General features: G+C 41.7%; 1 protein-coding gene and 3 long non-coding RNA genes across 7 annotated transcripts in view; 3 read left to right on the top strand and 1 right to left on the bottom strand.

The window, feature by feature from the left end:
• The window catches only part of LOC135329943 (uncharacterized), a 158,204-nt gene extending 154,537 nt beyond the window's left edge, over nucleotides 1-3,667 (top strand). The window contains exon 3 of the long non-coding RNA XR_010391613.1: nucleotides 2,430-3,667. This is a non-coding gene — a long non-coding RNA (uncharacterized LOC135329943). The remainder of the gene's footprint in view (nucleotides 1-2,429) is intronic.
• Nucleotides 1,413-25,050, bottom strand: LOC112981016 (uncharacterized). 3 transcript variants are annotated; one of them, XR_010391611.1, is made up of 5 exons: nucleotides 24,965-25,050; nucleotides 23,874-24,017; nucleotides 6,480-6,727; nucleotides 4,074-4,371; nucleotides 3,644-3,867 (listed from the first exon to the last, which is right to left on the bottom strand). It is a non-coding gene; the product is annotated as an uncharacterized LOC112981016 (long non-coding RNA). The 3 variants fall into 3 exon arrangements; XR_010391612.1 differs by lacking the exons at nucleotides 3,644-3,867; nucleotides 6,480-6,727 and adding an exon at nucleotides 1,413-1,667; XR_010391610.1 differs by lacking the exon at nucleotides 6,480-6,727.
• LOC112981017 (uncharacterized) lies at nucleotides 4,205-22,490 on the top strand. Its single transcript, XR_003258581.2, has 3 exons — nucleotides 4,205-4,313; nucleotides 19,166-19,210; nucleotides 19,706-22,490. It is a non-coding gene; the product is annotated as an uncharacterized LOC112981017 (long non-coding RNA).
• Nucleotides 24,695-26,636, top strand: part of XYLT1 (xylosyltransferase 1) — a 218,896-nt gene continuing 216,954 nt past the window's right edge. For both annotated transcript variants that reach the window (XM_064520332.1, XM_064520331.1), the window contains exon 1: nucleotides 24,695-25,136. In XM_064520332.1, coding sequence (XP_064376402.1) covers nucleotides 24,897-25,136 — 240 coding nt within the window. In that variant the 5' untranslated portion in view covers nucleotides 24,695-24,896. The remainder of the gene's footprint in view (nucleotides 25,137-26,636) is intronic.

The raw sequence follows: 26,636 nt of genomic DNA, 5'->3' as shown, positions 1-26,636 counted from the left end.
AAATACTAGACCTCTCTCCTCTTTTAGATCGCTCTTTTGGAAGTGGATCATTTGCTGAATTCAGGTTATTTAAGAGTTGATCTAAAGCACTGGAGTATGTAGGGTTCTTTCCGTTGACTTTTTTCAGTGGAGTTTGGCTGCAAAGAGATGATATTCTCCACCCTCACATACTTTCCTTTCTACTTCCTATTGAGAACTTTTCTTAGCATTTTTGCATTGAGAGATTTTTTCCTCTTCAGTGAGGGAAGGCTGTTGCCTTTGACAGCTGCCACGCATACGTAGACTATCACTTGTAATAGCAAGTCACAACAGCTAAAATCTTTGTTACAGCTCTCAATATAGGCTAGGAAGGCAGCAGAAGAATTAACAGAGCAATTCCTTATAAAATATGATTAATTTAGCATGAATTATGAGTTATAATTCACATTTGGTGCTCAGCATGCTGCTTAAGAACAGTTCTCACATGTGGTACTTTTCTGTTTTCCTGAAATAATTAAAGGATGTTTATAGAAGAGAAGGAAGTATTTTGATGGTACCATAGCATAAATTGGAACAGCTCCACCATTCAGTGATTTTTGGTCTGGATTTTGTCCAGTGTTTCTCAAGGGATAATTTTACCCAATTTTTATTGCATTTCTTCCTTCAGCTGTTTTGTTGTTGTTGTTCTTGCTGGGTATTTTTTCCTCTGTTTCGGGGGAGTTTCTGGTAATAGGCTTTGTGACTTACCCTTTGTTCTTAGCCCCACAAGTTGTAGGGCAGGCCAAGGATATTTTGTTCTGGGGGGAGAAATCGGGTTCTAGGGTTTTTATCTATTCTTGAACTAGGCAGAAAATGAGAGCTTTAAAAATCAATGTTATTTCACTATATCTTGAGCATAATGATGATGGGGATGAAAGAATTGTAGTGAGCAGAGAAGAAAATTGAAAAATGTAATGCATTGTATTAGATGTAAATCAGGACAGATATTTGCTTAGTAGTTAAATTAAAAAGCATTGTTCCTCTTCCACCTCTGCCTTGCTGCGTCCCCTTCCCAAGGCCTCCTGAGTCTCTTCCTTGGAAGCTCCTTACTGCGCACAAAATCCTGATGGCAGAAATTAGATCGATTGGATTGGAGACATGAGCTGATTTAAGTCTGGTGACCTTTAATGGCCAGGGCTATGTGGGACCTTTAGACTGGTGTACATAATTTGTGCGTGACTCTGCAGTATCAGTTTATACCAGCCTGAAGGGCCAGTCCAAACCCTCACTACAGTTACACAAAGAGGATGACTTTGTTACACATTGCAAATCAAAACAAATCACTTAAAGAACAAATCTCAAAGAATATTTCTTGATCTTTCTTCATCATCATTCATTATGATGATTAATAAAATAATCATGATAGGTCAATCCTGAAGTGAAGTCGGGGAAAGAAAATTCCTCAAGTCACTGGCTTCTTTTGGAGATAATGTTGCCCTCCATTTATTTATACAAATAAATCCATGGTTCTAATCAAAAGGGCTATAAATAGTTGTGCAAATGCTTTCACCCTGGAAGTGCTCATACAGGCCTTGAAACTTCTTTGTGGGTTTCCTGGCTCTCCTGTAGGATGATTGGGGCTTGAGTAATCAATTGCAAACACAAATCCATGACCTGAAACCGTTTCCAGCAATCCCTCGGTTAAGTACCTGGGAAGAGCAAATTCAGAGGAAAATATAGTTTGCTTGTAGAAAATTCCTGATCAGAGAAAGTGATTACACTTATTGAATTAGGGATTTTTTGCAAATGGTTCACCCAGTTTTAAAGACCTTACTTTTACAGGGTCTAATATCTTTTGATTTAGGAGAATCTTGAGAAATAAGATCCTCATAAAGAGTGAAGCTAGGCTAACTGCCTGTTTTCAGTGGAATCACTGTACCTGTATCTGTGTAACTGTCAGCAGAATTTTACCCTAAACTCTAGAAAACTGGATTGCATTTCTCTTAATTTGTTTTTTATTTTTAGCATGTCATATTTCAGATACACTCTATTTGCATTACCTTCTTTTTTGGTTAAACAATAATGATTTATTTAGTGTACAAATCGGCACTCGTAGTGATGTAAGAATACAGAGGCAATATTAAAGATGCAATTGAGTAAGATTCATTAGGTCCTTACCTGAGAAGAGTTATGGGCAACTGATCCAGGGTTTGCCCCTGGACTGTCAGACTGAGTCTCGGGGCTGGCTCAGTGTGGAAACCCGGAGGCTGAAAGGCTCCAAGGTGCGACATGGGCAGCACTGTGCAAACTGCCTAATTAGCCCATGGGAATTATGGGTGCCATGACTGTTGTTGTGAATATTTTGAGCTGTATCTAGGTCTCTGAACAGTCTTTGAAACTTTTGGCATGTTTATGCCCCACTGGTATTTACTTCTGACAGATGTTTCTCTGTTTTTTCTTTTTCCTGGCAGAAATCACCCACAGAAGCATATGTAAGAGGCCCAAGGACAAGGCGTTAATGAAATAAACCTTACTGTAACTCTTAAACGAAAGAGGCTACCATTGATCTGCCCTTAGCGGGTTGACTGTTGCTGTAGTTAGAGCCAAAGCTAATGGAGTTGGAAGGGAAGGTCTTACTCTGAATGACGCCAGAGAATGCTGGAAGACAGCTGAGATATCTACCAAAAACCCCAAGAACTGTATGCTAGGAGCCGGAGACTGGATCTTTTTCAAGAAGCCTAAGTGAGCTAGATACCCACATGCCACTGAAGTTCAGTCTCCTTTGGGACTGCCATGCATGAATCACTGCACTGATGTGACAGGGTTGGTTCTGGGACCAAAACTAGTGCCTTTATAGGTACTGTGTGTGCTGCGTAGACATATTTAGAGACGTACATCCCACCTCTATGGGAACTAGCCCGAGTATCTCTAATTGGGACTGGACTGTGCATATGTAACACAGAAGTGTTCTTAGTTTGTTGGTTTAGGCAGAAACTTATCTCACCGTGATATACCTTTTAAAAGAAATATATGTATATATACAAACATCTTCTGTCATTTGCATTCTCTGATTCTGTATAAACTGGATTTATATTGTTAGGAACTGTCAAAATTTAGTGTAGCTATTGCTTCTTTATTGAAGTAATGTTATTTTTATTAATATAAATGCAGTTGGAATATTTCTTCCCTTTCTGTCTGCTTTCTGTGCCTACAGATTCTATTTAAATATTCCTGAAATGCTGACCTACTTCTTAATAAATATTTATCATTTGTGGCCAGCATGTTTAAAAACAGGAGCCTAAGGGCAGTAATCAAAGAGTGTGTGTGTATGTGTATATGTGTGTGTGTGTGTGTGTGCACGTGTGTGTGTATATAAAGCTGTTCTCTCTCTCTTTCTCTCCCTTCCCCCCCGCTTCCCAAAGTTGCTGAGTATTTAATAGTTTCTGCTGTGGTTACAAAGATGTATTTTGCACTCAAAATTCATGGCTGCTGGATCACTTACCTCTGGTATCTGATCTGGAGTACAATGAATAGCCTACATATAGACACCTATTTTGAAAGATGTTGGCTTATACTTCTAAATAATAAAGGCTTGTGGAAGTTTAACATAGTACGAATAAAAGTTTGAAATATGCTAGGAAGTCAGGGTGCAGAGACAATATGGAGCTCAAGAAATAATAAGCCCTTAACAGATTTATTTATTTATTTTTTCTGAAACTGTCCATTAGCAAGATATTACAACTTCTTGGGCACTAACCAAGTTCAGCGTCCTACATGAACTGGATGAAGTCTGGCATTTTCCCACAGAACCTGCTGTGACCATCATTCATGTGTATGAGCCACAGCTTCCAAAACTGAATCTTGGTCTTCTAGCTGACTTCCATCTTATGGAGCAGTAACTGAAAATGCCTGGTGTGGAAACGAAAATAGTGCCACTCATTTTAAGCTTGGCGAAATATGTTGCACCAGCCGAATAATCCTGTGCAGTACTGGAAAGACAGTATGCTTTAAAGGATAGTGTTAAGTAATGCCTTCCTTAAATATACCACACTTTCTAGTATACTTCTATTTCACTAAAAAAAAAAAAAAAAATCTGTTAAGATTCTTAAATTTACCTTGTATTTGTTTAAGATGGTCTCATTTCACTTAGGCTCTTTTCTGGTAACATATTTTGTAGATCTCCATATAGCTACCTGATGTACACCGGCGATGCTCTCTTTCTGCATTGTTTCTGAAGAGGTCAGCAAAGGCCATTCTCATTATACTGCTTGCTTTTCTGCAGTCATAACTGGGCTGATCAATGGCTTTTGACAGCTGAATATTGAGAGGACCAAAGCACTTGTGGAAGACACCAGGTATGATGGCTGCTTTTACTGTCCTTGTGGTATGCTTGGATTCAGCTAAATTACATTCCTGTAGCGGAAGTAAAAGATTGTTTTCTGCTTAATGCATATTTTTCAATTGAGACTATTGCTAAAGTTAACCTTTAAGATTCCCATAATAATCTAAAAAAACAATTTCAAGGCGAAGAGCTTAGCTTATGCACAATATGGACTCTTGTGCCCATACTTCATTGCCTCTAGACAACATTATTGTAACACATTGCTGAGTGCTCTTTTTTTTTTTTCCCTCCCAGTTAGCTCACTAAATTGCCCTCAGTTTCTGCAGATAGGACTGTAACAAGGATACATGGTCTCATCACAATCTACAAGCCTCAATAGATTGATTCCCATTTCAAGCACACATTGATTTTTGTGGAGCTCTCTATAGTAACAGAGTTCTGCTCTCAGTGCTTTGTACCCTTGACTGATCAATGTTAGTCTTCAGCTGGAAGTCTGGACGTAGCTCAGGTATGAATTTCATCTTTATGTTCATTTAGAGCTTACAAGCCTGAGGAATTTCAGCCTGAAATATGACAGTGACTTATTAGCAGCTGGGAAGGGAGGTTTGTCATGACAATACATAGGAACCTGAACAATCGCTGGATGAGGTGGATCTGTTGCATCTCCAGCCACATCTTCTTGTATTGCGCTCCTCTACAGTCACGCCAACTCAGGCAGCCAAGATCAGGACAGCAGGATAAATGAGTGCTGTCTTCTGACCTGACATCACACTTAGCAGAGCAAAAAAGAGAAATTTTAACTGACTCGTATTACTCTACACACTTAAGTGTTGAATTAAAGCTCGTTAGTGCTGTCTGTCTTTTGGTCTGCAGATATTTTGCCTGGAAGATTATCCTCTTCCTCCCCCTGCTTATAATGGGCTACAGTTATTTGGAGGCAAATATGTGCCAGAAGAATACAGGAAATAAACTAGCAAATGTAGAGCCCCAGCAAAATCTGAATGAAATGAGACAGCAAAGAATTCAGGATGAAACTTATTATTCTAAGAAGATATAAAATAGGATGGAAGGAAGTGTCATCTGGATGTTGCCCACAGATCATCCTAGAAACATGTCTGAACAAGACTAGATAATTAATGATATTTGATTATCTAAAGGTCAAGAGTACAATAGCAGGGAAAACAGAACGTATTACATCAAATGTAAAATGTTTTAGAAGTACTTGTTGTATATAGGGTATAAATATAAATCTCTGGAAAGGTGGGATTGCATTGTTTGGGAAGTTCTCAGTTTGTTCTCTGTTCCTACAAATTGATAATCTATACATACCTATACTTCAGCTGGTCATAGCTCATCATCATTTTTATTAATATTTATTTCCATAACACTAATTTTAGTGGTTGCAACTTTTAACTAAAATGCATTTCAGATTATTTCATATGCTTAAAGTAGGGCATAACACCAGAAATAGTAATCTGTCCTAGAATACTTTTTTCCTATATTCATAAACTTAAAAACAATCACAGGGAACATTCTTGTAATCTTCTTGCAGCTATTGCACAGAGATGAATTATTTCTGGTTTGGACCTTTCAGGGGAAATCTTTTATTTTTTATTTATTTTTATTTTTTCCCCCTTCCTTTCCCCGAAGAAGATGATTCCCCAGTAGTACTTGTTGCGAAGTTCTAGTGGCTGTTAGAGTCACTGCTGCACGTGTTCCCTCAAGGCGTTCAGCTGCAGCGTGAGCTGTTCCACCCTGCTGACCACCTCTGTCATATGGAGGAAGCTATTCTCTGTTCCCAGTTTGTTCAGAGAACTATCATCTTTACTCTGTTTTGGTTTGGATAAACATTTTGAGGCTCTGGAAGTTTTCAGTAGAATGCATGGGCGGGGGGGGTGTCTATCTTTTATTCTTTTTTTATTTGTTTTTGTTTTATTACTCTCCTCTCACCTTCAATTTATTAGCGTCATCCATGGATGTGTATTCTGGAGTTGGATGTAGTATTCCAATAATGGCTGAGACAGTATAGAGTTTATATACTTTGTTATTCTTTAAATGTGTGAAGCATACCAAGATTTCATAAAACTCTATTTTGGCTGGGAAGAGGGGGGAAGAAATCCCAGCCCCACAAGTCTTCAGCAATTTCTGTCTACTGTATTTGTCTGAGCTTTTACTGTACCTTTACTGCAGATACATTTTCTTGCAGAGGGAGGATATACTATAGTACTTCATCTTCCCTGCAGTTGTGCTGGCTCTCAGGGGAAATTTGGTCTTTTTAGTATGCAGTTCAAACACTGTCGGAAAAGGTGTCATGGTTTGGATAATAATTTTTCAAACAAATTTAATACACTGATTTCCTTGGGATGAAGATCAAGTACTGTTCCATCCAAGATGCACCTAGAGGGCAACTTGTTTGAGTTAAGTTTCCTGAAACAGAAATGACAGAATATCAATTTGCTTTCTAACTTCATGTCATATTTGAGAATCAAATAAGCAATTACGTGAGACTAAATTGGATTTATTTCAATATCAGATTTGCAGTCCACTTGTTGTTTTATTTGATTGAGATAAAATAGCCCTTCATTTTTTAGCAAACATGCTCAAATACTGTATTTCTTCTTGGGCTTCTTTAGGGTTTGTAGTTTTTAAGCCTTCAGCTGAAAATATTACTGATATATAACCTGTAACCAATTTATTTAACACCAGAAGCCTTGCCCATATTAAGGTGATGAATAGCCCCAAAGTTCTTTTTCCTCACCACAAAGTGACATGCAAACTGGTGCCAACATATTCATGTCAGCTCTTTGTTATTTGTATTTACCATAAACACCAAATTTGAATGTAAAAATGGGACCTCACACATAATACCCTTGCTTAATTTACATGTGTGACCACATGTAAATATAGGTCAAAATGATATGCTTCAAAAAGTATTCTATAATGAAAGCCAAATTTGTAAATATGGCTTTTTCAGATTCTTCCCAGTCTCTTCCAAATGTTCAAATGCTTCCAAATACTTCCCTGAAATTTTCCTTCTTAAAAGAAGCAGATTTCAGCAGCCTACTCTTTTCTGTTGCTCATTAAAGAGCTTTTATTGTAGTTTGGTGTGTTACTAGATATGATTCACACAAATGTTTCTGCTCCATAACACCATGTAAGGGGACTAGACAGCTCAAAGGTTTACTAAAAGGAAACTTAAGTGTTTCACCTCCAGGCCTCCTGTCCAAGATTAATGGTAACAGAACTGCCGCCTTCTTCCTTCAACTGCAGTGCACTTTGTAAATTAGGTCAAATCATGCTTTTCCATTTCTGTATATTTTCAGAATATGAATTGCTTCCCATGATGGGGAAATGAGCATTATTTTCCTTTTGTTTTGGTTCATCTTTTACACAGAACTATTTTGGAAAAAATATTCTATCACAATTTAATTATGTATAAAAAGCATGTTCTTCATCTAGAATTGAATGCCCCTCTAGGCCAAACAGAATTGTAGTGAAACATGTAGAGCTGCTGCCAAATCCCTAAGCCCCTGTGATTCATTCCAGTCTACACAAATTCATGCATTTAGAATACACATGGAAGAAACTCCAAACATGACAACTGAGGTTTTACCAGCCCTAAAATTATAGCCCACCCATGATAATTGAAGTTTTGACAGCAATGAAACTAAAATTTGGCTGCCAAAAGCCGTATTTACTTGTTTGTTCTAATGGCTGTGATCACCATGAACTGTGGAGAGAATTAGTGGTCTCAGTCCAGGCGCAGTGGCAGTGTATGCAGTGTGCATTTAATAGTCAGGTGTCTATATGCAAAATAACAATTGTCAGGCAAAGGAATGATCTCAGTCAATTAAAGGCTAAATTAGTTTTCTGGATGAACTGTTCCAAGGAGTTGCTTACAAAGGCCTATGTTGATGTTTATTACTACTGCAGTATCTTATACTGGCGTTGCCTACAGTAATGATAAATATAGCACTTGTTCTTTCGGTGCTGCCAGCCTTTCAGAAACACTGATTTGCATCTCCTTTTTATGATACATAAATAATGCTCTTTGCAAACACCTCTTAAGCCTCTTTCTTATTGCAATTGTTCCTTTATATCCATTCTGTAAAATCCAACCATTTATTAATACATATTGCTGTGAATATATTTGTCTAGCATCCTAAAATTTGCAGACAGGAAACATCTAGTTGTGTGGGAAACTGGCAAGTCAGTCTTCTGCTCCCTTTCATTCCCCCACTAGTATGTTTTGTAGAATCACAGAACACTGGGTGGGAAGGGATCCGGAAACATCACTTTGCCCGAAGGCAAAATCGACAGTGCTCAAACCATTCCTGACAGATATTTGTCTAACCTGTTTTTGTGGAGGCTTCACAGCCTCCACAGACAGTCTATTCCAGTGCTTAGTAAGTAAGTTTTTCTTAACCTCTTTCTGAATCTTTTTTGTTGCCGTTTTCTTGTCCTGTTTCCATTTGGGCACAGAGAGCAGTTTATTATCTTTTTTTTTTTTTTTTTTTTTTTTTTTTTTCCTCCCTCCACCAGTCTTCTATGTATTTGCAGGCCATTAGCACATTTACTAATATTTTGTCTAAGTTGTATAATGTGTATTTTAATTTCTCTTCTCTTTTTGTATTAAAGTATACAATTAGATAGACTTTGCCATATAATTTACCATTCTTCCAGTGTTAGTCCATAGTTTAAGGACTTAGATGAAAAGTTTACCCATTGGCTTTTAGCAAGAGGCATTATAATCTACACCAGCTCAGGAACAGGCCAGGGATAAACTTTTCATAGTTCTGCCCTCCTGAGTGCCTTATTGCCTCAGTGGGGAAGCAATTTGCTTTGGTTTATATGCTGTTAGTGCCTTACTTCCCAGCTATTATTACAGCTTCTTTGATGGCAACAGCAAGGATAAGAAGCCAGTCTTTTGCCTGGGTCTGGTGCTGGTGGAGAAGAGAAGAGAGAAACTGAGATTAACTGGACTTCAGAGACAGCTCTTTGATATCCTGGCACATGCACTACTTTATTCAGACAGTAGAGGAACTGTTCATAGTAAGTAAGAGACTCATCTTGAGATTTAGCTTCACTGTAACTTTTCTTGCCAAGATCTAACATTATTTAGCAAATGAAGGGGTTTTGGGTTTTTGTTGTTTTTGTTGTTTTTTCTCTCTGGTGAAGCCATGGATATATGTCTCTTGACTCTGACCCACATCTCCTGCTTAGGAGGAGTAGGGCTTGGCTTCCTCAAGGTTTGCACATCCCTTCAACAGATGGGGCAGCTCACTTAAGCACATTGTTTCATAATCTCAATCTGTCTTTATTGCTTTCTGCTGTCCTCCCACCTTTCTTCTTTGACTTTCCACCTTTTTATATCTTGAGCAATATTTTGAAATTCAATCAGCTGAAGAATTAATCTATAAAAAAAGAAAAGTAATTCTGAGATATTTAAAGCTATTTTGTCAACTTAAAATATCTGATACATATTTATATATGTGTATATGTATATATGTGTATATATATTTATATATTAAGTTATGTGGTTTTTCCTTTCTAATTATTTTTGGCCCTTTCATGATATTGCATGTCAGTTTAAATTTTCATCACCATTGAAAGCACTGCTGCTGAAGTTATTTGACAGCAAGTTATAATTCTGACATACAGTTACAATGGTGTAAACAACATCTTCTCTTAATGGTGAAGAAAGCCGACCTTGGAGACTCCTCTAAACATGACAGTAGATAGGAATATTTCCTGGGACTCAATAAAGAGTACAAGCTTATTTTTCTTCAAAGGCTTTTGATAGTAGCCATAATACTATGGGGTTTTTTTGTCAGTTCTAAGTTATTGTACTTGGCTGATGATGGAATTTCACAGATTAATCCAAAAGCGGAACCAAAGGGCAATGTGACTCTGGACAATGGAGCTGGAAGGGTTCCTGTTCTTTCAGGGCACTGATTTTCGTTTCTCTATAGTAAGAGTAAGTGCTTTTTTTAGCCCCTTTTGCACAATTCTTTAGAAACCCAGGCAGGAGTTGCTCTTTTCACTGCTTTCCACTTCTTTCCCATCCAGCTGTGTCAGAGGAAGAGGCTGCTATCCTTAAATGCTCTTTACTGCTGCTCTGATGGAGAACAGTTTGTGTGAGTGTTCATGGGCTTCTGACAACATCAACTGGTTAAGTTTAAATAATTTTTGAATTGATCTGAGCTGACACTGACAATCTCTTCTACTACAACAGCTGGATGTGTGGCTACGGCTCAATCCCTAGGCCAACAGTAAGTCCCCATGGCTGTATCTTCTGAGGAGACTTGTCTGCACGTGATTGTTTCAGCAGTCATACTATGGGAGTGCTCTTGACCCATGCAAAGATGTCTTCTTTTCAGTTTAGCCTTAACCTTTTCCCAAGTACTCTAAGCTAAAAGAGGAGGTCCTATTAATCTTGCCTGAATTATAGTTGTATAAACAGTAAGGTGAACTAACACCAGAGTTTAGTCCAGCGTAACTTTTCCATCTAGGGAAATATCAGAAGCTCAAATATAAAAGCAGGTTACCACACCTTACAATTTTCCATTTGTCACCTGAATTACGGTAACTTATCCTATGTATGTTCATAGCCTATGATAAACTCAATGATTTCAACTAAATCATACACCAATAAAACGTATGTATACAAGATTATTTAAGGCAGTGTAACTGTTTCCAAATGAATCCCCATTTATTCTTTGTAAGAAGGTGAATTTGCTACTTGAACAAATGCATCAGATTTGAAAATTGGAAGTGGGAGAAGAAAGGGGAGAAGTATTTGAAACTATTGTTCTGTTTACAAAAATGGATTAAGGACCTAGTCCTCAGCTGATGGTAGTGATGGTGATTCATATCAAACTTAAGATCTAAATGATGTTGAGATTCATCATGTTTAATTTTTAGTGAAGTACTTTGTTTATAATGATGCACATGCCAAAAAATTTAGACTATAATACAAGTTAGTGATGAAAAAGGAAATATGAAAGAAAAATGTCAAGTTTCATGGAAATGAGCTATTATGAATTTAACCTGTATTTGATCTTCAGGTATCTATTGGATCTTGTATTTATGTCTTCAGAACATTTTATTTGCATTTCAGACCTCATATGGTAGAGTGATTCATTTTGTCATCATCAGATCAGGTAGTACGTGAGGCTGGTTAACCAGTGCAGTGAGTATGGTTGATTGGGTGACACAAACTTTCTGAAGGTTATTCTGACATCCAGAACACTTTGTACTGTATCATATAAAGCTGAGAAATTGCCTATTGTCATCCAGAAGGTTATTTTCTTGTTTAAAACAGCAAAATTACTCTATCTAGCTAACAAGGGCCCAAATTTCCATTGCATATACCATGTTAGCATTCCTTATTCAGCAAAGTTTATACTATGTTCTTCAAAGAGACTTAAATTGTATGGGCTCAACATCCATGGAAATTCAGTGGCATTTGGGCACCAGATTCACTTGTGCACCTTAAATACTTTGGCCTTAACTAGGAATAAGCTCTACTATACTATTTAATCAGCCAGCGATTCTCCTTCTAGTCTTAATTTTTTTTCCTAATCTCTTACTCTGTGTGTGAAACAAATTGAACTAATATCAAATAGACTTCTTAATCCATTAATCTAGCTAGCTTTTGTGCTATGAATGTGAGCCTGGCTTTCAAGCAGCTCCTTCTTTACATTTTGCTTAGGGTTCTAATATTTGTGCTTAAAGTCTTTGATGGATTAGTGAATAAAACCAAGCCTATTGTGATAGGCCACTGGATCTGTTTCTATTACAACTTTTCCTTGTGGGGAAGATGGTTCATAGGGGTTTAGAGGCACAAAGAGCAATGAAATAATTTAATGTGTACTCAGCTAAAAAACTCCCCCTCCCCCACAGTATTAGCAAATTTGCCAGTTTGGGGTATGGGTGTGTGGAGGGGGTCTCTAGCAAGCCATGGAAAATACAGAAAAAGTTGTAAGTTGGACACGAGACCCAGAAATACTGAAGGCTCGGAGCTTGTCACAATTATTTTAGGGGAACGCTCACAGGCCAAGACACCAAGAACAGGCAGGAGTCTGTTGCAAAGGATAGGGATAGAAGTTGTAAGCAGATATGAGGTTAGGAATTGATGCACTTGGAGTATCATCAGACATGGTGGCAGGTATGGTACAAGCCTTTGAGTGCAATCTCACTTGCACTGATGTAAATCAGGAGCAGGTACAGTGAAGTTGAAAGATGAACACTGCTGTAAGATCAGAAACGGGTATCATCTCTCCATGCTGTGGGATTTATTTGCTTTTCAGGATTTAAGTCATCTCTGACAATTGTTTCTGCAGCCACAAAACCAAGTACATCCTACACTGAAGCACAGCAATAACAAGATTTGAATGTCATTAGGGGCTGCTCCTACACATCTTGTATTAAAGCAGCTAAGTGTTTAACCCATGAATAGAGTTCCTATTATCTTTGCTTTTGAAACCTCAGCATAGATCACTTAACCACTCTGCAAGAAATCCCATGAGAGACCACAACAGCAGGGAACAAAGTAAAGCAAAAAGGATTGTATCTGATAGAGCTTTTTTGTATTTTTCATTTGAGCACAGTGTCAACTTGAATATTATACCTAATATAGATTAGCCTCAGTCAGATTTCTGCAGAGCATGAAGTTATAAGAGAATTTGGTCAGATAGTTTTTTCACTGAAAAGCTCTGCCAATTAAGTGCAGCACAGAGGAAAGACTAATGCACAAAATGTATAGTATGTTTCCTCCTTCATAACATGGGGCTTAAAAAAAAACATGTTATAGATCCTGCTCACATTTTCTGTCTGTGCTCACGTAAATCCAAATCTGAGATGAAAATCTGTTTAAGTGTAGATTATCTAGCAAAGTGCTGCTGTCAAAATTATTGGGTTGGATTCCAGGCAAGAATGTGGCCATTCGAGAAGGTTCAGCGTTGTGTAAGGTCAGCCTGCAGTCTCATCAACAGTTGTGTAAATCAGGGGAACTGGGGTTGGAGGGGTAATAAAGGTATGAGAGCTGCCTCTATAAAACCGACTAAGAAACCTAGAGTCTTTCATCTTGCTAACGAGGAAATTACCTTGTTCATTTAAATACATCTCATACATAGGAACTAATCATGAACAAATGTATAGTACATTGACTTTTTACTTAAAATATAAGTATGCTTGAAAAATGTCAGATTGACAGCACCTCAAACAAATCTGTTTAGTCACAGAAAAATTGTATACCAAAGCCAGTGGAAAAAAGTGTCCCCCCCTGCTTTATTCCACTGACTGTCTTGAAGCAGCTACTTCCACAGAGAGAGGGGGTCAGACTCCAGCTTCATCTTTGGCATTCCTTCTACGATTGCAAGCAGATAATTGTGATGAACGTTGTGTGCAAAGTGAGGCAAAGACATTAAGGCTATGAAATTCAAACAGCCTATGCTACTGGCCAACTGCAATCCACTCTTTTTCTAAGTGTATTTGCAATAATGTTTTAGCAATAGTTTTACAAATTACATGTAGTGCTGTACATTCAAACTGGCTTGCACATGCATACATAAAATATAGGTTAACAGTTAGCAATATTCTGCTTCCTGGTGCAGCAATAGTGCTGGAAAACAATTTTGGAATCATGACTATACTGTGTACCTAGCTGCATAGCAAATCAAACCATTTCCAGAGCACTGTCTGCATGATCAGATTATAGACCAGACTAGCTCTCAGTCTGGTTGTCAGCACAGAACGATGACACAAATACATCTCTGTTAGAAAATGGGAAGATGTGTGTTGTTGGCCAAATGAATTGTAAAAGGTCATGTCCTAGGCTAAGGCTTAGCAGGCCACTGCTAAGCAAGGAGAAACAGAGAGGCTTACTTTCCTCTCTACTCTGTTCCTCTACAGTTTTCCTAGGTCTGCAATGGAGAAATGCATCTCTTCTGGGAGAAATCAGAAAAAGCTTTTGTTGAGCTGGGCAGTTTCCTAGTTTAGCCACATGCAAAGGTCAGCCAGTCAGAGACAATATAGCATTGCATATGATTTTTCAGGAAAAAGCCTCACAATTCTAAGGAAACAGCAACCTGAAAAGTGTTTCTGAATATGCACGTAGGAGAATGAGAACATGAAAAACCTATACAGTGATTTTACAAATATACACCCCCCAAAAATAAAATAAAAGCCTAAGAAATCACTGTTGATTAGTGGTTACATTCAGTTTCAAGCCAGATTTAGTTTGGATTTTTTTAAACTGAATTACATAGCATCATTCTCCAAGGCCTCAACTCAGCAAAGCACATAAATACACGTTTTATTTGAAGCCCTTGTATATGCCATGAAATTCAATGAGATCACACATGTAGTTAAGCGCTTTTCTGGGTTAAGACCTAATTCTTTAGATTTGCAAGAATTCTGGATGCTTACTTGGGTCATAAAAGGTCTAAAATATTTTGTTGTAATAATACTTTAGCAAAAGAAAGGCCTGATCCAAATCTTTGTTTTCACTAATAATTAAGAAAGACATGTCCCAATGTTACATAAAATAGCAGCTGCCTATTAGAAGTCATTCCAGGACAAAGGAGAGCCATATATTGTTATAGTTACTTTGCTGAGAATTTGGACTGTATTGAATTAGGTCTCCTATGCTGAAATTTATTACATGGTTCAGTATTAATCAGAATTAAACTTCACTATAACTTAACATTTTGTTTGACCTTAAAGGTGGCTTGCACATTATATACAACTCACTTATAATATGAATTTCTTGAAGAATTTATTTTATACTGTAATTTAGTGTTGAAGACTTAGAGACAACAGGAGTACATTTGAATAGTTTTATGCATAATCACTACAGGGCCTGCTTATTTATTCTACTTTTCACTGAATAATTTTTAGTTTCTTTTCTAAATCTTCTCCACCTTTCCAAAAGAGGTAACGCTTATTAATGTTACTCCTGGGGGAAAGCATTGTAATTCAAAATCCAACCCTTAATATCTATTCTGTGAGCTAAGGTGTTTTACTCGTGGCATCTATTTGTATATTCAAAAATGCCCATACATGTACATACCTGCATTTTGCATGTATAAACACTTACATATTTGAGTAACTGTGATGCAGCACAAGCACTACACACCTGTAGTGGGTGGTGATGGGGAGTGCATTATATGAGTTCTTATATGGGGAGTGGGTGTCTCCTGTACATTGTGCCAGTGCCACAACAGTCGTCCTTGGTAACAAACGCAGCTTGGCCTCCTGTGGCACACTGTTTTACAGCCACGCAACTTGTCAGACGTATGCCCTACCTGCAACTTAATAAAAAATGGGTGGAAGAAGCCAGCAATTTCAGCACCGATTTGTCGTGGCAAGAACATACAGTATTCAAAAGGCAGAATAGCAATCATACAAGTATCTCCAACTTATCAGGCAGACCTGAAGGAGGGAAAAGAAGCAGGACTTAGTACCCCAGGTAGACTCTTTCTTAGTGAGATCCCAGAGAGCAAGCAACCACTGTCTCCAGTGGCTCTTGCTGAAAAGTCATCAGATTTACAATGCCTCTTATGTGAAGTAAATACCGGTTTTCAAAACTGATGGAGCCTGGAGCTCCATGATGGGCACAGAGACACACCTTTTCTGTAAAGATGGTTACACAACTGTGTGCTATAACGTGGCATAATGTGGTCATCTCTATGTACATGATTCATGCAGCTGCAGGCATGCCAACCAGCAAACAAACCACTGATTACACGTGTGCCTAAGTGGTCACTACTTAAGCATAATAGTAGGCACTGCTTAAGCATGGTGAGCAGCCATCTCCACTGCATTGTGTTGTCTGTACACGGCTCTGAAAATCACAAGCAGCTGGTATGTTTTTGATGAAGCTGCTGATGTGGATAGATTGGTTTACCAGCTCTTCTTTACTCACAGTCCTTGAATTCCTCAAAGCATAAATCTTTGAAGCCAGAACCATACAAATGTAGAAGATTATTTTTTGGATACTTCTGCTGTCTGCTATTGCAAAACTGCTGGTTAGTTAGCTAGCTCATGGGGCTCTTCCTCTGGCTCCTCAGTGTCCATAGGGCTTCAAGGCTGCCTCCTTGCCTTGCAAAAATGTGAACTTGTTCCCTAGAGGAAAATGTTTACTTTACTCTCAATGAATCTCACAGCTTCTGCTGCTATTTGTGGAGTTTATTTCTTTGTGATGGAAGATCTGAGGCACAGCTAAAAGTAGGTGCTTGAAACACTAAAACTAAGAGTTAATTCTCAAAGATGATAAAGAAGGTATCACCTCTACCAAAATCTTCCCAGATTCATGTTGAATAATAAGTGTTTATAGTGTGTTACCAGAACTACAAATTCAAAAGCTACTAAACGTAGAAAGCATAAGATTCATCCATCTTTAACGTATGTGGAATGATACTCTACAGAAAACTAGATTTATATTAAGGCACATCTCATATCTTGTCTGAATACTTCCTTTTCTGGTAGCATCCAAATTACGGCTAAGTCTGGTTTTTGCACCCATTTTGTTAATGCCTATCTAAATACAGAAGGATTAATGGTAGTTATGAAACTTGTTTGCTTACATTTGTATCATTGTCTTTGGTTTATAATGTCCTCGATGAGTCTGTGGTTGTGACTGACTGGTTTCAGAGGTAAATGAAAACACCTCTGTGCTAACGCAGCTGCTAAGAACTGAAGCAGGAAATGGAGCCTACCTGTTCTGCTTATCTGTCCCCAGCGGGAAATAGCAAGTACACAGCTTTGTTTCTACCTAGGACATCTTGATCTGAGGTCTGGAAAATCCATGCAGAAGTTTAGCAAGACTTCACTCTGCTGCATGGGCAGCTGGTGCTAGAGTCTGTCTAGCATGTTGGTTTCTGGGAGGCTACACAGTGTGGTCCAGGGACGCAAGCACATCCCACGTGCTTGCAAATGGCATGCAAATGTTCTCCTATTAAAGGTGCAAATACTGGCATTGACTTAGAATCATAAACAATTTTCCTTGAGATAAAAAGATGTATTAAATCAATTACCACAGTGTATCCCTGTTTATGAAGAACAGTTGCACTATTTTATTAGATACTTTTTTGTAGAGAGCTTTCAGCCAGATGAACTTGTATCATATCAGAAGCTTAGGAATAAAACTTAATTTGTCTTTAAAATATTGCATTTTTTTCAGTTTGGAGCAAAATGAGAGCGTATTAGAATCCTTTTCAAAAAGCCCATTTCCTTCCTACTTGTTATTTCTGTAGCAAATGATAGTGATGTCACAAATAAGAGATTAAACACAAGGAAAATGTTGCAGGTGAATACTGAAAAAAATCTTCTCTGCACATACTTTTCATTGGTATTTCATTATAATAAATATAGTCTGAAAATCTCCCTGCTGGTGTTTTGACAAACTGAGTAATCTTGCAAGCAGAAATTCCAGTGTCACTCTATATGCAAAAGCTCCCCACCTCCCTTTTTAAGTCTTTTTTTCTTCTTTGCTTTTGATTTTCTTTTTTTTAGGTACCACCTGTCTTTTTACATTAAGTGGGAAGATACACACACACACACCCTCCCTAGAACAACCGAGACTGAAAGCTCGAGCTAAAGAAACCATTTCCGTCTGTGTCCAAACAAGATGCTATTTGCAACAGTCAGTGGTGGTTTAACGTAGCTAATCCAAAGTAGGTCACCTTCATGAGTCTTCCAGGCTTTTCAACTTAGTAACTCAGAAGGATAATAATACAACTTTTAGTTAATGAGGGAACATCAGAAAAAAAGAACTGCAGGAAGCTGTGAACTGCAATATCTCCTTGTTTAAGATAGAAAGCCACATGGCAAGAACAGATGGGCAATCCTTCCGTGATTATCCTGGGCCACTGGCTGAAATAAAAAGCTGTCACAACACCGAGGGCTGTATATAAAGTACGTATACATGACATTTCTCCTTACAGGTAGTAAAAAGTTATACATGATAAAAGACTTTACAGAAAAAGGGAGAACTTAATGTGATGGTGAAAGGAGTAATTCTTTCATTTTTTCCTTCATTTCCTAACATGGAGCATACGCTAAGGTCCTGAATTAAATTTTTCTCTCAGAAAGAATATATACTCCACATATATATTCCATAATTTATATAAATAGAACATAGAAAAGTAGCTACCTCAATTAGATTTGACCATACTGACCCAGAGGTGAAAATAAGGATTATTTATACTGCTACTTTATAAGCATTGTTACCAGAATTACATGTTGGGAGTTAAAATTTGACTTTTTCATGTACAGTGACAGTGACTTTTGAATATACAGTGACACAGTCTGTGTTTGCAAACAAAACAAGACAACAGAGGATTAAGACTGGCTTGCCAGAATCTCAAGCTTTACAAAAACATGAAAACTAGAGGTGTTCCTTGTATACACTTCTCCACTGACTGCAGGCTGAGTTCTGTCCAAGTATACTAAAAGAGAATTTGCCTGAAAACTCACGTTGAGAAAAGCTAGATGTGAAACGAATAGGTAGAGAGGAATCTGGGGGGGTTGTTTTTTTATGAAAGAAGATATGGAATAGTAAATATTCTTGGTACACTAGACCTGAGTGGTCAAGAGTGCAGATGGAAACCCTAAAATGACTGAATTGGAGAATGTAAGCAAGTTACTGACAGTGCTGTGATTCTTTTTCCAATAAAATCAAGATACATTTCCCCTCCTTTTAGAGTATTGCAATATGCTAGGGTGTTTTTTTTTCTTTTTTTAAGAAAAAGAGCAATGAGTTGGACATATGTTGCAGAACGGACACTAAACTGTAGTCTGAGAAGGGGGAATTTTTATCAAGCTCTCAGAGTAGCTTCTTAACCTGTTTTGTTCTTTCAGATTTGAAGCACAGACCATGAAGACTGCCCACTTTTCTGGGAGAAGGTATGTCCTCCATATGCAGAATATCTCACTAACATGATTAGGGGTGGTACATTGTTCCTGTTAGCAATAAAGTCAGGAAGAAAAATGAATTTGCCACTTAAAGGGAGGATCCCCTCCTCTAAGGAAAATACCTCTACCCTGCCGCTACTGCAGTTAGTTATAAAACACTGCTCATGCTTGTGGCCTATTTTGAATCTTTTCTATTACTAACAGGAAAAGGTGCTAAGATTTTTTGAAATTATAGGAATATACAAATTTGCTAAGTGTTTGGGATTCTTCACAGATCTTCTTTTAAGAATATTAGATACTTGCGTATATTAGATATCTATTCTTAGAAAAATCAATTAATTCCCAGATAGCCTTTTTCCCCTAAAAGCTTACCATGATAAAAAGAATCTGAAATCTAAATTTTGCTGCAGTAGGGACATGATCGTTTTTAAGAAAAATGCAAATCTTTACTCTGAAATAACTGTCTTTGTCTTTTTCTGATTACAGAATGTGCTTCTAAATCATCTATGAGTCAGCCTGTGAGTTGGAGTTCAGATAAGCCTGTGGTGTTTGTTCACCAGATGGACTGTAAGCTCTTCAAAGTACAGGAAAGGATATTGCTTATTAACATCGCTCTAAACTTCATTTATTTCCTTGTACAAAGTCGGACTACTTGATTCAATTTTAGACTGTGTCTATGTTGTAAGGAGGAAGGAAGGTGCATTTTTATAGCATGATAGGTAAATCTAGCTATGTAGATCAGAGTAAAAATTTTATTGGAACAGCCTTTTTCACATAATTCTAGGTAGCCAAGACTGATACCCGCCTCCCCTCAAATATACCCACATGTTGATTTTATATATCTATTATACCAAGGTAAAAAAAAAAATTTAGGCCAATTTTCTGTTAGGATTTTACAGCAAATCAGCCCATTTATATCAGATACACCTGTTTAAAACACACCACCTCTTTGACAGTTAGGTGCAACCATAATACTTTTCCATTAAGTATCAAATGTGTTTTTTCTCTCGTATACTTGTACTAGACACTAATAGTCTCACATAACATGAGCAACATCAGAGATTTTCAGAGTGGTAATTCCCCTTTGTGTAGCCAGACTAAATCTTTTTTGATGCAACACAGATCACTCGAGCTGCCACCATTTATGAATGTGATAATAAGAAAAGTCATTTTTATGGTTGTAACTTTTATAATGTCATTTCTGATTTTTGTTTGTTCTGGTTAGGATTTGTGCGGTTGAGTTTTTTATTTTTGTGATTTTTTTCATCTTCAAATTCTCATGGAGCTCAGTCTTGCCCTTTTTACTTCCTAGTCTGAATCATTGTAGCATAGGAAAAATAATTAGCTAAATTATACTCTTTCTGATTTCTGTTTGGCTGCTTTCTTTAGCAGCAGAGGATGTTATCAGCAGTTAGTGGTTACTGGTCAGAACGTGTTTTTTAAAAATGAGTGCCAAAGGAAGGCAATCACTTTATGATTCTGTTCACATAACTTTTTCTGTATTCAGTTTTGGAGGTCAGCTGGACTGATTTCTGTATGAGACAGGCTAACGGGCTGGAGCCTCCTTGATTTCTTGGGAAATGCTCATATCAGCCCAGAACTGCACAAGGCTGAGGACTTCTGCCCTGCTGTTCCCACTGCAAGCCCTGGACCTGCTGCCCAGCACTGCTGCTCCGGCAGATCCCTGAGGCTGCAGACCACCCTCAAAATCCACAGAAAGAAGAAAGGGCTCCCATCTTACAGAGGGCAGGGATGGGCCTGTGAAAGGACATGGCTCAGCACTGCATGGTCTGCACTGTGATTCATAAAATTATTATCAATAGCAAAAGTAATAGGCAACCCATCCTTTTATCCAGCCATACCTACCGCATTCTCCTTTCCAAACTTTACCTAACCTCTGTAAACGCAGGGCAGAGGAGGATGTTGTCAGTGAGGACGTTTGCTCCCCTCCCCCTGCACTCTTTGCACTCCGGCCACAAGTGTCACGTACTGAGCTCCCACCCGTATGCAGGGCTGGTTTTGCACTCAAGACTCAGATCTTTATGGCCTATAAATTATTGTGGTTTGGATGCAAATCTCTCCGGACATGCATTCAGTAGGACACACATAAGACTGAACATGCACAATTACTTCTCACTGGCTTAAATTATATACAGAAATTATGAAAATTCACATTTGCCTGTGTAGTTAAAAATTGCCCTTGAAAATCTGGAGGACATTTTCCAGTAGGTCGTAAAAATTTTAAGGACCATGGATCAAAATTTGGTCATAATTACTGCCATATTCCTCTTAAAAAATGCAGTATCACCCTGTGCTAAAATGTTGCCTGGCTTTCTGTGGTTTTATCATCACATATCCTGACCTTCACTGGTGAGCTTGTCAGGCAGAGATTAACAAGGAGGGATCTTCTCTGCAGTGGCACTGGAGAGCTGAGGCAGGGAAGTGGATAAAAAATGAAAATGAGTAGCATTGCTAGTAGATGAAACCAGGAAAGAAGGGGGGGGGAAAAAAAAGAGAGGAGAAAAAGAAAAAAGAAACCTCCTTGAAGAGGCTATGGCAAGACTTGTTGGGGGCAGGGAAGCAGATGAACCACAGTTAATCTGAAGGGATTTATAAACCTAAGAGCAAAGGAACTTCTGTTAAAAACCCACTGGTAATGTGAAGCTGCTGGGGAAGATCTTGAAGCAAGCAATGGAGGCACAGAAAAATCCTGTCGCTGTCAAGAGTTAGGCAGTGCCCCTGCATAGCACACATGGCATCCCACAGAAACACAGTAGAAGCTCCGTATTCCAATATTTTTTACTTAAATTGTGTCAACATTCCCTGAACATTTTCTTTTAGATGCTGAATGGGTGTGTTCACCAAATAGTTGAATTTTGCTTTTTAGCAGTTTTATGCCATCAGTTTGAATGGTGTCTCCCATTTCATGAAGGGATAAACATGATCAGGATCAGGCCGTGAGGTCTATGACCGTTCAGGTGGTTCTGCCTGCTCAAACGTAGTATGTTTTTTCTGGATCCTTTGAGTGTCTAACCTCTACGAGCACTAAGGGAATGCTGTATGGGGCAACCACATACTAAGACCTCAAATTCTCTAGCTGCTCTTGAAAAGGAAGGCACTTTTATCTAGTATTTATCAGCAAGTTGGCTTAAGAACATTTGTAATGTCAAATCATTTGATGGTTTTGAACAAAAATTGTGCATGAATTTACTGAGCTGTGCAGACTGTCCAACAAAAATACTCAAGAAGACTTTGAATTTGATTGTTTTGTTCGAACAATTCGCTTAGCAGTACTGTGTGACCACCAAATTCTGGGCACATGCAACTGGTAGGGAAGGCTGCTACTCAGAAATTGTTATCACAGGCACTCTGCCCATTAAGAACAGTTGGCCATCACCACAGATGGCATAAATTGACACTATCCCATTAAATCAGCTGAAGGTCAGCCAGACCATGTTTAGCCATTGAATAGAATAAAGTACAGTTTTGTGTTATCTTACCTGGAAATTACTAATTATGTATGTTGACCTCTGTATTTAGAGCCACCTTGAAGTTAATGGTGCATACTCTGAATACCGCTACTCAGTTTGAAACTGCACCTGGGTGTTAGGGCCTGGTTCGGATCTCACTGCTCTGTAAATGAGGAGTAACTACACTCAAGTCAATAGTTTCACATCAGGATAGAGCTAGTATGAACTGTGTATTGAACAGTGCAAGTTGATAGTACGGGATCAGAGAGTCCACGAACTCTTCATCTATGAAATAATACCTTGCTTGGTTTTTCTGAGAATACAGTTTACCCCTGGGGCCTCAAAATTAATGTGTTAAGAACAGATTATTCCTACAACTGATCCTTCTGTCAGAGCGTAAGATTGTTATTAACAATTAATTGTAACATTAGAAAGTCTATTTGTCCAGCTGTACACAGCTTTGGAAAGCAAAGTGTTTAAACAGTGCTTCTTATCTCTAATCTGCCTTGTATTTCATCAGCTGTTTTAACATTGCAACAAAAGATACATCTCGGTAAATTATGTTTGTAGCCTCATTGGATCAGGAAGAATATTCCCTTAATGCCTCGGAATCGTACTGCTTGTTTTATTATTCTTCAAATCAGAAAGTAAAGTACTTCTGATGGAAACAAAATATTACTAGTCTGCAAATTCTACTTGGCTATTAGAAAGAGGAATTGCCTCAATCAGAAGATACAATTTTTCATCTTTGATTTGGCTTGTAAAGTGGGATTGGGCTTAAGAAAAGAGGCATTGTGCAGACAGATTAAAAAACTCCCTACTTTGCTACTACTGCTATCATCAGATAATGAGATCTTTCGGATTAAAAAGCCACTACCAGTAAGGAAGGAAAAGGGAACTGAAGTAATCCATTAAGTGCACTTTTTGAGACACTGGGCAGGTAATTACAGTCACCTTGCCCCTGTGCAAGACCTTTCGGTTGCAGAGCCACGGAGGTTTCGCACCATGACTGTTTCCAGCCTGCAGTTGCTTCTGCTCTTTAATATCACTGAATGTCCTTTAGAGAATTGCCACTGAGGCTGAGAGGCCACTGTTTGCTTCAGAAAAAATCCCCATGCCATTTTTGCCTATAAAACAGTTTGTACACACTTAGGTATGACAGTAGCGGTGCTACAGCCACGCACCTGCGTCACACGTGCGATGACCTTGTCCAGGTGGGCGCTGCGGTAATTTCTTTTAGAAGAGTGTGTGCACACGTATGTATAGAGTCAGCTCAGCCATTCCCAGGGCCCCACAGATCGAAGGTCACATTCAGGTCTGTTTTGGTTCTAAAAATTAGAGAAAGCATCTTTCCAAAGTATAAACCTGTCACTGGCTACGCAGCAGGAAGACGGCTGGGCGCGGAGCTGCTGCTGGTCTGTGCAAGTCGGACCGTTGGTCTGCGACCGCCCAGAGCTCAGTAGCGCAAACCGCGCCGGGCAGCGGCCTCCGGCTGCAGCCCCCGCCCCCGCCGTGCCGTGCCGTGCCGTGCCGTGCCGTGCCGTGCCGTGCCGTGGGACCGCGGTTAAGGAAAAGGCAAGTACCCGCCGCGGAAGCGGGAGTCCGTAACGGCCACGAGCAGCACGGAGCACGGCGCGGCCGGTTCCCCCGCTGCCCCCCGCCTCGCGGCGCCGCTCCGCGCCGGGGCCGCCGCCACCGCCCTCCCGGCAGGTGCCGCCGCCCTCGCGCCTCGGCTCGGCTCGGCTCGGCTCGGCCCGGCCCGGCCCGGCGCGGCGGCTGGCGGCGGCGCGGCCGCTTCCCCTCAGAAGATGGCAGTCGCCGCCCGCAGCCCGCGCGGCCGCCCCGGCCCCTCCCCCCGCCTCGCCTCGCCTCGCCTCGCCTCGCCGTGAGGCGCGGAGCGAGCCCGCGCCCCGCCCCGCCCGCGCCGGCGGCCCCTTCCCCCGGCGCAGGGCCGCCGCTGCCAGGCCCCGCTCCCCCCCCGGCCCCAGCGCCCCTTCCCCCGCTCCTCCGGCCCCCTCGCGGGGCCGCCGCCGACCCCCCTCCCCGCCCCGCGCGCCCGGACCCGGACAGGCACCGCCGCGCTGCCTCCCCCTCCCCGCGCCGTCCCCACACCTCCGCCCTCCCCCTGCTGACGTCTGGCGCTGCCCGTCTGAAAACCCCGCGCCGCGGCGGATGCGGCGGCTCTCGGCAGCGCGGCGGCGGCGAAGATGGTGGCGGCGGCGTGCGGCCGGCGGCTGGCGCGGCGCTCGCACTCGGCGCTGCTGGCGGCGCTCACCGTGCTGCTGCTGCAGACGCTCCTCGTCTGGAACTTCACCTCCCTCGACGCCGCCGAGGAGCAGCGCGGCGGCGCCGGGCGGGAGAAGCGCGACCGCGGCGGCGCCCCCGCCGGCGACCACCGGGCGCCCCAGCCGCGCCGCGGCCCCGCCGCCCTGCAGGGCGAGGCGCTGGTAGGTGCCAGGCGGCGGCGGCGGGCGCCTCGCCGGGCTCCCCGCGGCCCCGTCGGGGTTGGTTTCGCCGGCGGCGGTTTGTCGAGCGCGCGGGCTCCGGCGGCGCCGGGGGGCGACAGCGGCGCCCGCGGCCTCCCTGCCGCTCGCCCGCCCCTTCCCCCCTCCACCCCCGCGTGTCGCCGCGGCCCGGGGCAGCGCTCCCCCCCCCGCCCCCCCCGACGCGGTCCTCCCGCGGGGCTGGCGGCCCGGTGCGCTCCGGGCTTCCCGCTTTCGCGGTGGTGACCATGGTGCTTCCCCGCTCCTTTCTGCACCTGGGAGCCGCGCAGGCACCGTTCCCGGTTGCGCGGCTCGGCCGGGCCCCGTGGGTCACGAGCAGCGAAATTTCATGCGAGAACTTGTCACCCGCGGGGGATCCCAGGGCGCTGGAGATGCGCCCTCTCTCCCCTCTGTTCGGATTCCCCCCCCTCTCTTTTTGCAGCCTGCCGTACGTTTAAATCGGGCCTGGAACTGCAGGTTGTTGCAGAGCCAGCCCCGGTGCCGGCTGCGTTTCTGAACCCTCTAACGGGCAGGTGAGGGATGGATTAGCTGTGCTCCGCGGAGCTAACGCAGCCCTGGGCACCGCTGGTGCCTGGCTCGGGGGCAGCTGCCTCCGCTCCTCCTCCCGTCCCCTCGCCGTGGGGCAGCGCAGCGGTGTTCGTCTGTGCCCGTCTTTCTGTTTGCGCCTTGGGAGAGGAAGCGAGCGGCCGGGGCGCGGGGTGACGCCTTCCCCGAGGACTGGGTGCTGCAGCCGTGGCCAGGCTGCCCCAGCACCCCGCGCAGCCGTGCCCGTCCCCGGCGCTCCGGGCGCCTTCGCGGAGAAGGGACCGTGCTCATCCAGTGCACGCCGATCTCTGTAGCTTTCCTAAACATAAAAACTGAAATTCCTGCTCACTGCACTCAGGTTTTGCCTGCGTGTGTACTCCTGCGCTAATGCTTGTTGTATCCATCAGCTCAGCTAGTCAAACTCTGCTGTCTTTCCTCTGGTGCTCTACCTCCTGTCTCTTTTCCTAAAGACTAGATTGCTTTCTTCGTTCAAGCTCTTTTTCCGCTTGGTCCTGTGGTTGGCCCCCACGTCCCCGGCAGGGGTGGATGGAGGCTCCGGCCGCCGGGAACGCCGTGCTCCCAGGGCTGCTCCGGTGCTCCCTGGGCTGGTGGTGCCGGCCGCAGCTGGAGCGGCCCCGCGAAGCGCTGCCCGGGCTGGGCCGGTCGCGTTGGCCAGCGGGCCCGGGCTGTGGGCGCCGGGGCTTGGGACGCTGCCGCTTTGGTGCGGACGCTTACGAATCGCTCCTTGGTGCGTGCTGACTTGATCCCAGACCTCAGCGTGGAGCACTCGGCTTCCTCGTGGAAAACACGCTCTCAAACGCGTGTTGAGCGTACCTGCGTTCCCCACGTTGTCCGAGTGACTGGTGTGTCGCGCTGAGCTGTCCCACGGCGGGTGACGTTACCATTAAAAAAATGCTA

Source organism: Dromaius novaehollandiae, chromosome 14 (genome assembly GCF_036370855.1).
Source record: "Dromaius novaehollandiae isolate bDroNov1 chromosome 14, bDroNov1.hap1, whole genome shotgun sequence".
In the NCBI taxonomy this organism is placed as follows: domain Eukaryota; kingdom Metazoa; phylum Chordata; class Aves; order Casuariiformes; family Dromaiidae; genus Dromaius; species Dromaius novaehollandiae.
Note: the sequence above shows the minus strand (reverse complement) of the source record. Positions and strands in the feature narration are given on the sequence as shown.